Raw genomic sequence first — 14,224 nt, 5'->3', positions numbered from 1 at the left:
ATGCATTAACATATATTATCACATTTAATCTGCACAGCACACGTGTGTGGTTGCAATTCTTATCTCCATTTTATAGATGAGAAAACTGAGATCAAATGGATGAACTTGAAGGTCAATTGCTCAGTAGAAAGCAGTTGGAATTTGAATCCAGACCTAACTTCTAACTCTCTTGACTTAATCATTGCACTACAATGTTCTGGTTCATGCCAGCTTAGCTTAGATGACCTTAGACAAGTTGCTACACCGTCTATTTATTTTTTATTTTTAGAGACAGCCAAGGCTGGAGTGCAGTGGTGTGATCAGAGCTCACTGCAGCCTCAAACTCCTGGGCTCAAGGGATCCTCTCACCTCAGCCTCTCAAGTAGCTGGGACTACAGTCATGAGCCACCATGCCCAGCTCCCAAAATCCTACTTATGTAAACTGTTTTTCCCAGCATTAATATTTTGCTCACCTCTTGGTGAACTAATAAATGTGAGACTTATTCATAAGCAGAAAAGTGGTATACAGATATATAATGCTGTGTACATTTAAACTGAAATTTCTCAGTCAGATGAGAGATATATACCAGCAACAGAGCGATGTCTGGCATTAAGCAGGTGCTCTATAATGTGGTGTGAATTCCATGAATGAATATAAGACTTCTATTGCTGGCTGGGCGCAGTGGCTCAAGCCTATAATCCCAGCACTTTGGGAGGCTGAGATGGGTGGATCACGAGGTCAAGAGATCGAGACCATCCTGACCAACATGGTGAAACCTCATCTCTACTAAAAATACAAAAATTAGCTGGGCATGGTGGCATGCGCCTGTAGTTCCAGCTACTCAGGAGGCTGAGGCAGGAGAATTGCTTGAACCCAGGAGGCGGAGGTTGCAGTGAGCCCAGATTGTGCCACTGCACTCCAGCCTGGCATCTGGTGACAGAGTGAGACTCTGTCTCAAAAAAAAAAAAAAAAAGACTTCTATTGCTGAAGTTGCTTTTTTATTGCCGCATATGGAAACGGGCAGTAGAGAAAAAGAAGGCAGATTGTATATCAGCTTCCTGAGCAAAAGTCCCCAAATCTACTAATTTCGCTACTCCATTAATATTCTAGGGCATTAAGGGGATGTAGCGTGCGAAAAAACCACCTTAGAAAGAGTAGAGTTGAAGTAGATGTTGAATTCTCCAAATTTTTCCATCCATGTTCCACTTACATATAGCTATCTGCAGAGTTTTACATTGAATAATTTTTCCCCCGTATGATATATATAGTCATTATAGAGGAACTAAAAGAGAGAGAGAGAGAGAGAGAGAGAGAGAGAGAGAGAAATAGGGAAAAAAATTCACATCACCCATAATCCTTTCCCTCTCCCTTAATTCCCAGTGATAATCTAACTATTAGGCATGTCCTTCTGTTTCTTTTTCTTTAAGGTGTTTTTTACATGTTTGAATTCATATTGAAATATAAAAGGCAATACTTTACTTTTCCACCGACCGTCAAGTGAAATACACATTTTCTTATGAACTTACAAACTTTTCATGAACATTCATTCTTAACTTAATTCAACTGACATATGCCTGTTCTCTGTGCCGGGTGTTGGGGACACAGTAGTGAGCCAGACTCATTGAGCTTCCAATCGACCTTATGTTTAGTGGCTGCATGGTATTTTATTGTCCACTTATCAATTGTCCTCTTTAGGTCTGTTTTTCAGGTAGCAAGTTTTCTTACCAGGAAAATGCTCCCCAGCTGTATACTGTTGATAATGCCCTGGAATATTAAATAGTATACAAAGAAACCAGTATTAGCAACATAAATGTGTAAAAACACACACACACACAAACACATTCTAAATGAAACCAAACGTAATAAAATTATGAATGCTCCTGTATTTGGGAGGCAGAGATTCATCAGTTACTCCTTGTTTATTAACATCAATTCTTGAGAGTTCACCATGTAACAAGACAAAAATCTGCTAATCCTGAACCCGCCTTTCCTCTTTTTCTTATTTTGTTGGGAAATCTAAGTTAGAAAAACAACCCACCTGCCTGGTTGCCATGACATGTCTAAAGAGCGAAATGGAGAAGAGGAGGCACAGGTATTCTCTGTGAGTTTCTTGAGTACTTGGCAGTCTTCCCACCTCCTCCCCTGTCCTGCTTGTCCAGTGTTCTGGAATCAGCCAGGCATGTGACACACGCCGCCCTTGCAGGCTCGGTCTCTAGTAGGATGTGGTTTTTTGTATGTTGTGGTCCTGATTTCAGCTGCAGAGCCTTATTAGGGAATATATAGGAGGAAATGGAAGGACCTTTCTCCCACTCACACCAGTCCTGTCACAGATGCCCCAGGTCACCTCTTGGCCTCAAGGCCTGTCTGCATTTGGAACTGCTGGATTAATGTTCACATCATTCTGATGTTCCCCAAGCTTCTCTGAAATTAGGTTATTTAGAAAAGAAGGCAAAAGTTTAAAGACTTCTGTCCAGGGCAATGCTACCTTTGAACTGGCTGGCTGTGGATTTGTTCTGGAAACGGTATTCAATTTTGTTTTCTCAGCACCTACCATGACAGAACCTGGCTCATTATAGGCCTCCAGGTGATGTCTGTTGAATGAGTGTATGCCCTGGGAGGTACCTTACTGAGCCCAACCTCACTGGGCTTTCAATCCAGCAACTGTGCACTTCACAAAGAAAGGCACTTTGGGCTGCCAAGGCGGGGGATCACCTGAGGTCAGGAGTTTGAGACCAGCCTGGCCAACATGGTGAAACCCTGTCTCTACTAAAAATACAAAATTAGCCAGGTGTGGTGGCACATGCCTATAGTCCCAGCTTCTTGGGAGGCTGAGGCAGGAGAATCCCTTGAATCCAGGAGGCAGAGGTTTCAGTGAGTCGAGATTTTGCCACTGCACTCCAGCCTGGGTGGCAGAGTGAGACTCCATCTCAAAAGAAAGAAAGAGAGAGAGCGGGGGAGGGAGGGAAGGAAGGGAAGGAAGGAACTGGGATTTGTATCTGGGTCTCCCTATGGTCAAGCTTAGTGCCTGGCACATTCAGAAACTCTCTTAGATGGAAAGAAAAATGAACTCTGCGTACCCATACAATGGCAGATCATTCAGCCATAAAAATGAATGAATTTCTAACACATGCTGCAACGTGGAAGAAGCTTGACAACATTATGCGTGATGAAATAAGCCAGACACAAAAGGACTATTACTGTCTGATTCCACTTCGTTGAAGTACCTAAAATCATTAAAGACAAAGTATAATAGTGGTTACTAGGGGCTGCAGGAGAAGGAATGGAGGAGTTAGTGTTTAATGGGTACAGATCTTCTATTTAGGATGATGAAAAGAATTTGGGGATGGATAGTGGTAGTGAAAGTAATCGAAAGTAATGGCAAAAACCGCAATTACTTTTGCACCAACTGAATATTTATTTCTGCTGAATTATACACCTAAAGTAGTTACAATGGCAAATTTTGTGTTATGTATATTTTATCACAATGAAAAGACTGCGACAGAAAAAGGAGAGAGAAGACAAATACCTCTTTTCTTTACATCTACTTCTCTTCATCTGTTAAGCCTCCCTTTCTTTCAAACCTGGATAACAGGAGCTGTGATAGTCCTGTTTGAGGAATTCTCCCTGCCAGGGATTGGACATCAGTGCTGGTCCCACTGGGGGCTGCTAAGTTCACCACCTTTACTCTTGTCAGGGTCCCTGGGCTGAGCAGGACCAGCCTTTGTTTTCACTGAGGGCACCTCGGTACCTTGTCCTCTGATTTCTGCAGAAGCAAAACAAAGAGCCACTTACGTAAGCATCAAGTCATGTCCAAAATCTGCCTCACCTGTCCACCAAGACAGAAGTCCTGCCATGATCTTTCCTCTGCCCTGTCAGGCTCTCCTTGCATGATGGATGGGCACTGTGTCCCTTACAGCCGTATAGAAGGAAACAGATTGAAAATACTCCTCTTCCTGCTATGGACTTGTTTACAAGATTAAAGGCAGGTATACTTGAGAGGGCTGGGCAGACACTGTAAGATTATTGTTAATAATTCAGAGCACACTAAGTTCAAAAACTGCTCATGATGTCTTTTGTTTCTTGGTTTCTACAGCAAGCTCTGCTTACACCGCCTCCTTTCCAGCAGGGGAAAAGAAAATCAGTAACAGAGGCTTAATTCTGACACTTGTTCTTTATTAGTTACAAAAAGGGGACACAGCGGGTGTGTTTGTAAAGATGTCCGCATGGGCTGCCTGGGTTTTAAAAGTCCCCGTGAGTAGCTCATGGGGCTCAGGTGACCACCTCAGGCACAATTTGTTCCTTTCCTGCCCACGACACACAGACTGCATTATTCACCCAGGCCTGCCCTTTATCAAAACAGTATCTCTTTTCATCCCAAGGACCTCATAAGGAAAGACCAAGCTACAAAGTCATAGTGAAGAGATGGGACCAGACAGCTGGTGAGAGAGAAGCCAGCACTGCCCTTTGGAGGCAGCTGGGCCGGTGGTTCGGGCTAGCCAGGCTTTACAAGCAGCTGCACAGGGGTGGAAATCTTGCCCCGATGTTAAGTTTTCCTTTCCTAGTGTTGTCAATTGGTGTGTGTGTCTCTTTGCTGCACAAGGTGTGAAGTGGTTCTGTGGGTTAATCCAAGACATCTTTTTAATTGTGCAGAAGAGGAACTTCCAGGCTGCCCAGAGGAGGGACTTGGGAGTTGGAGGTGGGGTGATGCACTGCCTTCTTAAACAAAATCCAGAACTAAGAAGGGAAAATGAGGCAGGGAGGGGAGGGAGCAGGGGCCAGGTGTCTGCCTTTCATCTGGATATTCAGGATGACACATCTGGTGCCAGGGAAACTGCTATTTCTAACTGACAGGGAGGCTTTGCAGTCAAGGGAGGGCTGAGCTGTCAGGTGAGCTAGAGATCAAGAATTATCATGACAGCTTCATGGCATGTGAAAGGCGCTGTGAAGTGCAGTATGATTTTAACCAGCGGTGGTTAAATTAGCTTCTCTTGGACCTGGTGTGACATGCAGTTGGAGAGGGGCCGATGGCGGCTGGGAGTGCCAGGCATGAAGAAGGTTGCAATTCAGAAGGGCTACCATTTAGAAAAGAAAGTATATGTGAAAATTGGCTCCTGGTTTCTGAATTTTGCTTAATGGAGGTGCCAGGAAGCAGTGATGGCATTAATTAGTAGCTTGTCAATTCCTCCGGTGAACCACTCTGTGCCCCCTATTATAAATATTCCAAGGACCCAAAGTAACCCCTTGTCTGAACTTCCCCAATTTAAGATCTTGTCAAAATCTAACCACCTGTACTAGCTGGCTAAGCAGCCTTGACTAACCGTTTTGCCCTGTGCTCTTGCATTCCACAGGATTGTCTATGCAAGACTGAGCCAGTGAGAGTGTGAGCAAGGGAGCTAGTGAGCGAATGCCTTTCTGAAAAACTTCCACTCAAAAGTGAACTGAGGAAGTGCCTTTTAATAAATAATCAGCCAGAGGAAATCAGGTTCTGTCTAGCCATAGTAATACTTGCCTATTCATTGGGGACTTTTCAAAAGTCTTGAGCAGGAGGATCTATGATTTGATGAGCCATTGTCTGGGAAATTCTAGGAAGAAAAAAATGTGACCAATTGTGTCATTTGTTTGGGGCACAAATGAGCCATTGTTTGGGAAATTCTAGGAAGAAAAAAAATGTGAGCAATATAAATTAACACATACATGTAGGTGTGTGTACATATATATATGCATATACACATGCATATATATATATGTACACACACCTACATGTATGTGTTAATATATATCATATGTAAATTAAAAGCTGCACGTTAACTTCTGTGCCAAAAATTTTATGTAAGTTCACTCACTTTACTCACATGCGCAAACAGTTTGTTTTTATTTGTAAAAACTGAAGTCCAGAGGAGCCAAAAATTGGCCAGCCTGGAACTTCAACATGGGTCTGCTTGACTCCATAATCCCATTTATTTTAACCACTGCCTTCAAAATAAGAATGGCTAACTTTTAAAGAGCCTGCAGGTCCTCATTACGCTAAGTGGCACAGCCAGCCAGCCAGCCAGCCCCTGAAGTCTGGGTGCTATGTGATCTTTACAATTTCCCCTTCACAGCTTCTGTGCCAAATCCCAGCAGAGCTGCCCCAAGGCTTGCCAGCCATAATCCCTGCAGAAGGTGCCCAGGAGACCACAGTAATAAGAACCCAAGTCTCTGTGATGCAGAGAGCTCAGGACCTGTCTGTCCATTGAAAATTTGTGGACGTTGATCTGTAACACTAGGGCTGTGATCCTGAGTAGCCCTCCTGATGATAACAGGCACCAACTTCCTGTTTCCAAATCCTGCTTTCCTAGGATGCACCCAGCCCTCACTGAAGTTTGTAGGGGAGTAAATAGCTATTCACCTGTCCAGGCCTCCCTGGATTTATGGCTTGACAGCTCCCTTCTGCCTGCACCACCGTACTGTGTACTGCAAACACAGATGACCTTTGCAGCGATTTCATCCCAACTTGCTTCCATATAGAAAACCTGTTTTGTATTGACATTGTTTGGAGTAAGTTCTGCCGGTGTTAACTCCCTTAGCCCCTGCCCCTGGAATTTCAGCCCAGGGAGGCCAAGTGCTTGCAATTTCAAGAGGAAGGGGGAGGGTGCCTTGAAATCATCCTCAGCTTCCATCCATCTGAATCTTTGGTCCAGTGACTTCAGGCAGATGGAGTTGCTCCCCTTCCTTCTAGTTTTCTTATCCCTCCCTAGGTGGGGATAGGTTGCAGGCTCAAATTGGCCCACTGGCAATAGGATGCTTTGTGGGACATTTTCTTAAAAGTTGGTTCCTATGTGCTATTTGTTAGTCACAGCTAATTATTAAGTCCTTTGGCTGAGGCAATAGACACTGTTCCCTTAGATTTGCCCTCCTCCTTTTCCCCCCTCACCCCCCATTGCTGCACAACAAAACCCATTGTGGGGCTCTGGAGGTTGGCTGTGCACATATTTTCCAGTGAACCCTTGATGGGCTCACTGCTGGAGTTTCATGTTTCAGTTGAAACTCAACTGGATAAAGCATTATTCATTGGTGCTGACACATTCAGTCTCTGATCTCTATATATTTCTCTCACACTGCTTGGTCCTTCATAAGCACTGAGAGCAATTCACTGCAATTACTCAGAACATGGGTAATCTGCACAGAATTATAAAATATCAGAATTTTTAGATCATGGAAATATCATCAAGTGCCAGGTTTGGCCAGCTGTGCTCAGGGGTGCAGGTTGAAAAGAAGGAGGTAGCTGAGTGAGTGAGCAGGCTCCAAGTCCCTTCTTCCCAGTTCCCACCTTTGCATTTGCCTGCTTTGTGCTTTGCACTTCTGCATAAGATTTCCACAACCTAAAAGCAATCTTGAAATCCAGTAACTGAGTCCACCTACTCATTCATTCCTCAGATGAGGAAACTGAACCAGCGAGGACCTTTTGCTAACCTAAGATTCAAGGGAGTGAATGAATTAATTTCAGCATGAGAATTAGCACACACATCTCCTCACTTCTGTATGCCCCATTGGTTATGTCATGCTGGAATAATTCTGGAATCCATCAGTGGGCTGCTTTTCCCATTGCCTGCCACTGACTTGTGGCACTGTCTTACCTAGAGGATTTAGAGGACTGGAAAGCCCCCAGAACGGCCATATCATACTATGTTTTTACTAAGGGCCACCTCAGTTGCACAATTCCCTGGCAACTCTTGGAGTTGTGCAGTACACAGACTAAGAGACTGCGTGGAGCAGCCTTATTTTTACTTTACGTATGTGAGAGCAAAACTGAAATTGGGCTGAACGGTTTTTTGGTTGGCATTGTGCAAGCGAAGAGCCCAGGCTTTGGAACCTGCAGACCTGAGTTCAGATCTTGGCTTTACTACTTACTGGTTCTGGGAACATGGACAGGTTACCTGATATCACTGATGTTCAGGTTTTTAACTAAAAATAGAGCTGATAATACTTAGCTTAAAAATTACTGCAAAGAACTAAATCCAATAATTTATGTAAAAGCTCTATATAAACACACATGATACATGTTTGTTTGTTTGTTTGTTTTTTTCCTGGAATATAACTATTCAACTTCACATACACATACGGATCTGAGTTAAAATAAAAGCCAGACATTTTTAAACTTCACCTTTAACTTGGAAACTTCTGGATTTTGTCACAAGCTTAACATTAACCAAATGAAATTTGGGGTCTCTATAAATAGGGAACATGGGTTTGTCTTATCTTTTACAGAGCACTTATAAAACTGAGGATTTCCTCAATATGGCTGTGTGATTTTAAGAGAAAATTCTGTAAGGGAAAACTGGAAAGACTGAAAAAATTAAGTGCTGTTCCTTTGCCTCTGGAAGCCCCTGGGTGTCCTGTGGGTTCAGAGGTTGAGTGTCCTCTGAAAGACACTGACAGCGAAATCAGATCCCCTTCTTGTACCAACTACTGGAGTGTGCTTGGGACTTGTTAAAACCCTTCTTTATCAGACATCCAGATGAGAACCATAGGCCCAGAAGCTTGCTTTCAAAATCTAGCAAAACAGATGCTTTTGCTTATTTTTCTCTGTCTCTCTTTGTCCAAAATGCTCACTGAGTTTTCACTGGGTTTCGAAGTTGCCTTTTTGTTTTGTTTTTACTTTTAAGACAAACCTTAGAAGAGAGTCATTGTAAAATGAAGGGGAAGGATGGGCATCCCAAACTAGAAAAGCTCTATTTGAGACTCCAATAAAAATGTTTAAGAACCTGAAAGTGGGGAATCTTAGAGGACAAGAAAGAGAAAGACCGATTCATCAAACTCTTCAAAGGGAATACCTGGCATTATCCCCAGAACTCCAATGCCAGGTACCTCCCAAGCAAATCGAAGAGAGAGAACACTGCCTTCTCCTCTCTAAAAGCACTGTATCTAGCTGAGCAAGGCAGTGTGGCTGGGATGGGCTGTGTTGACTGAGTAGGTGCCAAATGTCAGCTGAGGTCCAGGGCCACTCCCGGTCCCTGCATTTTATAGCCAGCTCAGACATTGTAGGTACTGTATCAATTTTCGATTTCTTCTCTAACAAGTCACAGCAACTTTAATGGCTTCTAACAACACATATTTATCTTCCAAATACATTGATCAAAAGTCTGACTTGGGTCTCACTGGACTAAAATCCAGGTGTCAGCAGTGCTGTATTGTATTTATTTATTTATTTTTTGGAGGCTCTATAGGAAGATCTGGGTTTTTCTTAACTTTTCCGGCTTCTACCGTTGCCCACTTTACTTGCCTCCTGGTCTCCTTCTTTTGTCTTCAAAGCCATCAATAGCAGGTTGAGTCCTTCTCATATTGCATCACTTTGATCTTCTTTTCCACCTCCCTCCTCCACTTTTAGGGACTCTTGGGGTTACACTGGACTGACCTAGATAATCCTGGATAATCTTCCTATTTTCAGATCAGCTGAATTCCATCAGTGACCTTAATTTCCCTTTGCCACGTACAGTAACATTCACAGGTTCCAGATATTAGGATATGGACATCTAGGAGTGGAGAAGGCGTTATTGCTGACCTCAGGTACATACAATAATTGTATATATTAGGATGTTTTAAGTTTCAAGAAACAGGACCTAACTAAAGCTAATAAAAAGAACAAGATTTTATTGGCTTTTAGAAGGAAAAGTTCAATTGGCTTCAAGTTCGACTGGATTCACATGTCCAACAATATCATTAGAGCACTCTCTTTTTTGCCATGGGTTTCTTTGTGATGGTTTCTCAAGCCGGGGATATCTATAGGACAGATAAAATAGCTCTCAGGCAATTCTGGGCTCACATAGGTCTTAAAACTCAGGATTCCAGAGAGAAAACTTTGAGCTCTTCTTAGATAGCACCAGCCAAAGCCTGAGGGTGACTCTCATTGACCTAAGTTGGGTCATATGTATATATTGCTAAGCCTCATTCTAGAGCAGGGATGGAGTCAGTCTTACCAGAAGCACATGTATTGAGTGGAAAAAGGAGGGGTTCTCCAAAGGAAACTCTCAAGTTGTCACCAAAACAAGGGGGAAAGATCTGAACAGGAAGAAGCAATAGGTGTTCATTCCACCATGTTATTACTGGATTTCAGAACCATGAAATTGATAATATTATTCCAATTCAGAAATCGTTAGGCTTCAAGCAACAAGATGTCCAAACTTGAAAGAGTACAGAAAAGTCTCATCCAGAGCAAGAAGTAAATTAATTCAGATAGTATATAAGAAGAGGAATTGCACGGTGGTAAACATTGATTTTGGGAGCAGTCGGCCTAAGTTTATATCCAAGTTATTAATAGTGTTTACCTAACCAATATGTGCCTCAGTTTCCACATCGTAAAGTAGAGATGATAATAGTGCCCACCTCATGAGTCTGTTGTGAGGCTTAAATGAATTAATACAAATAAAGTGCTTAGAATGGTACCTTGACACAGAAAAAAAGCATCAAATAATAGCTATAATAAGTATTATTCTCATATTCATATTTTTATTATAAGTAAGCACCTTGGGCATGGCTTAAGGACTTGGAAAGTGGTGAGGAAGAAAGTCTGATACTTTCCTAGTTTCTTCTTTTCTTGCTAAGGCCACACAGGCTCTCCTCTCTGGAACTTTCTCCACCATCTCAGTGTGAACCGAGGTTTGCACGTGTAACACTGATTTTTGCATGGCTTTTAATGACCATTCTTCTCTCTCTGGGCTTGACTATACATGTCCACCACCAAATTAATGCTGTATCAATGTTTCTGAGTTCAAATTCTTGAAAGAATCTGCTTAGTCTGACCAGTGACTGGCTTTAATCCATTTGATTAGTTGTGACTGACAAGGTTAGGGTCACTTTATACACAGGCTTACCTCTTTCATTTGTCATGGAAGGAGCAGGTTAAGCTGAAAAGGAAAGTTGGACTTGGCCAGAAAATTGATCAACTTGTCTTTTACAAGTATGCCTCAGCAAATTGGAATTTACTCACAGAACAAAAGAGAACAGTTTTAAAGAATACCAATAAGATCTGGATGTTTGGGAATACGATAACACTGGGAACTACTTACTTCTAATGTGATTTAGACTATAGTATTTGCAGAGAGAAATTGATCAGTCTTCCATTACCTGTATTTTAAATGGTAGAGACATTTTTAACACCAATTAGAAATGCTCAGTGGATGGACAAAGACTCCATTCCCTTTTACATGGAAAACAGTCTCAAAAACTCATTCCTAGAGCGCAAGTTCCTGTGATGGCAAAAAGCTCATGTTCATTGTCAGGAGAGTGGATTCCAAAGTGACCAAAGATGTCCCCAAATCTTCCCTTTGGTGGCAGGAGAAAAGTTCTACGTTTACTTTTTGTTCACTGTGTTCCTTCTCACTTTTCAGAGCCCCCATGTTTTTTCAGAAATGTCACTCCAGGGTATTCAGACCATCTCGATGGACAGAGGTGTCTATATCAGAGCCCTTATCCATTTCTCCAAGGACTTTAGTGAGAATCTTTCTAGAGAAGTAGTTCCACAGTGATTGGGAGGGGGAAGGAGTACTGCAGAATTTCTTAGCTCTGAGGCACTACAGGAAGGGTGGAAATGCTTTGGATCGGGGCTGGGTATCTTAGGAAGCACTGAGATTTGGGGGAAGACAAAGCATTGTCAAGATTTTGATAGAGGCCTGCTGGGAAAGTCTCCACTGTAAAGGCTCCTGTGCCCCTTTCTAGTGGAACAATTCGTAGGCTCCACGCTTGCTTTCAAATGGATTGGTTTTGAAGCAGTCAACAAAAAAGCATCCTGCTGCCAGGGCCAACCATCAAAAAGAGAAAAGAGAGCAATGCAAACCGTGGGGGAATGTGCGAGAGAGAAATATTGCAGAGCAGAGCCGTGGCTCTGCTGGCCTGATACCATGTGCATTATCTCCCCCAAAGGACCCCGTGGTTTAATGGATGGGGCTTTAACCTACCCAGAGGTCAGTCTCTGCTGGACAAGTGGAACCTCATCCCTGAGGGCATTGACATACTCATGACACATGGACCTCCTCTAGGTAAGTGAAGCAAAGGTTGTCCTTTGTCATCCAGATGCCTTTTTTTCCAGGCATAATGAATAATGCTTCAGGGACATAATCATTTTCCTCCAAAAAAAAAAAAAAAAAAAGTGAATACGAAAAGAAAAGTCAATGTCTTTAAAGAAACTCAGTATGATAATTAAACTCAGCAGTTCTGCTGGGCTTACAGGTGTTCTTGAAATTAAATTTTTTGATTTAGTCAAGTCAGGGAAAAATCAAATGAGCATGGTGCACCACAGTCTTTTGAGCTTGGTAATTTATTTTAGAACTGTATTCACTTTGGAGTAAGGGGGTGGGGTGGAAAAGGAAGGAAGACACGGACCTCCCAATCACAGGGCTTTTGAATGGCAATGAAATGATGGAAATTTTTGTTCAAAGGAGCTCATTTTCCTTTTCCATATAATGCTGGAACCTGGGAGACCTTTAAAGTTTAACATTTGAGCTGATAATTTTAGAAAAGAATCGTTTTTTTTAAGCTAAGGTATTTCAATAAGAACTTGCGCTGAAAGTTACTTAAGGATACTCATCCTAGAGGAACATGGAGTCTGCATCCGGATTTATATGGTCTGTGTGCTTCAAAGCCTATCCGCTAGTGATCCACATTATGGGTCAGAGAATGATCATTTGACTTACTACCTTCTAATTTTTCATGAGCTTGTTATCTGTGGTTTAGCTACAAAACATTCTTCAACCAGGACTACCACCCTGATCCCACATCTACTCAGTACTCATTATGCAAGGACCCTTTGTAAACAAATGAGGTGTGCTCAGGAAATTCAGATGTTCCACTTCTAATAGAAGAGTGTTCTCTTTTTTCTTTCTTTTTAAAATTGTGGCTAAAACACACACACACATAACATGAAATCTGCCCTTTTAACAAATTTTTCAGTGTACAGTGCTAAAAGAGTTTCTTAATCATCTTGGTTTGGAGAGGGGGAGAACATTTTATACAAATATAATTTCCACAAATTTTCTTGTGGTTTAGCATTTTTATCCATGTTGCTTCCCTCCTCTGCCATTCCTAAAAATAAATTTAAAAGACTAACATTCATTTCCTAATGCAAATTTAATCTTTGTAGATATTTTCTCCTCCAAGACACTTGATGCTTCTCCTCCAAGACACTTTCCCTCTCTTACAAGGGAAGCGGTCCATGTTTCACAAAGAAACAGTGGAAGGGAGCTCCACGGCGGAGGCCATAGTGGCACATTTTAGTGATGAGGGAAGCAAGAGAAGAGCCAGCTCTGTTGCAGACATGGGAATTGTACAGATTTCCACAGGGTCCCCAGTTCCTGACCTTTTTAACGCTTCAGAGTCACCATTCCCATGCTTTTTTCTCATCTCCAGATCACCCCAACCCATGTTTTAAAATATTACACTTGTCAACAACTTTTATCAAGTCCTAATTAATTAAGTTCCCTATTTTACAACCATTAGAGTAGCAACATCATTAAATTGCTAGCTAAATATTCCGATCAGCATGAGTTAGCCAGTGAGAGCACCCTACAGAGTTATTACAGCTACCTTCATCCTTTTGCCTGAACAGCCTAACTGGGGGCCGGCATGATTTCCCTTTGGCTGTTTATTTCAAGGGACTTGGACATCTTCAGCAGAGAAACGTTTACATGGCTGGGGTATTATTTGGAATATAACTTTGAGCAAAACAAACTTTATCAAGTCATTAATTTTGGTATTAAAGCAAATGGCAATAAGAGTAAGTCTGAATTCTACGCTCCCAAGGATTTCAGTCAGCTCAGGCAGGAACTCTTAGTAGGGAAGCTAGCATCCCTCTCTTTATGGTAAAGATGGAGTAAATGAGAGAGTGGCTGTGGGTCAAGCAGAGTGAGAGCTACATCAAAGAGTTCCCAAATAAAAGGTCGGGCAAAGTTTTAATAAGATAATATTGAACCTTAGTTAATACAGCTATTGAAATTTTTGTGAAAACACAACTTTGGAGAGGGGAGTGGAGAGACTGGCCTTGAATTTTTTCGTACTGGTGAGGGGAGTCACAGTGCCATGGGACTTCACTGTCATGGTATGAGCAAGATGCTTTCTCAGATGTTTGCATATGAAATGAAGTATTTCCCCCTTCAGGAAAAACACATGCATGAGGTAATATGCCAATCAATGTAGACTAAGGTTTTCCCCCCATTGAAAAAGTTTTGAAAATGCTGGATAGATTTTTGCTAGGGCCCCAATTTTCATCTGTTC

The 14,224-nt window shown here is 42.1% G+C and overlaps 1 protein-coding gene across 7 annotated transcripts in view; it reads left to right on the top strand.

Annotated features, from left to right (window-relative positions):
• The window catches only part of MPPED2 (metallophosphoesterase domain containing 2), a 191,888-nt gene that overhangs the window by 160,301 nt on the left and 17,363 nt on the right, over positions 1–14,224 (top strand). For all 7 annotated transcript variants that reach the window (XR_012518130.1, XM_074401276.1, XM_074401279.1 and 4 more), the window contains one exon: positions 11,879–11,994. Coding sequence is in view for 6 of the 7 variants with exons in the window: in XM_074401276.1 (XP_074257377.1) it covers positions 11,879–11,994 (116 nt within the window). In the remaining variant the exon portion in view is untranslated. The remainder of the gene's footprint in view (positions 1–11,878; positions 11,995–14,224) is intronic.

This window comes from Saimiri boliviensis, chromosome 6 (genome assembly GCF_048565385.1).
Source record: "Saimiri boliviensis isolate mSaiBol1 chromosome 6, mSaiBol1.pri, whole genome shotgun sequence".
NCBI classification, from domain to species: Eukaryota; Metazoa; Chordata; class Mammalia; order Primates; family Cebidae; genus Saimiri; species Saimiri boliviensis.
This window is presented reverse-complemented; position numbering and strand designations above follow the sequence as displayed.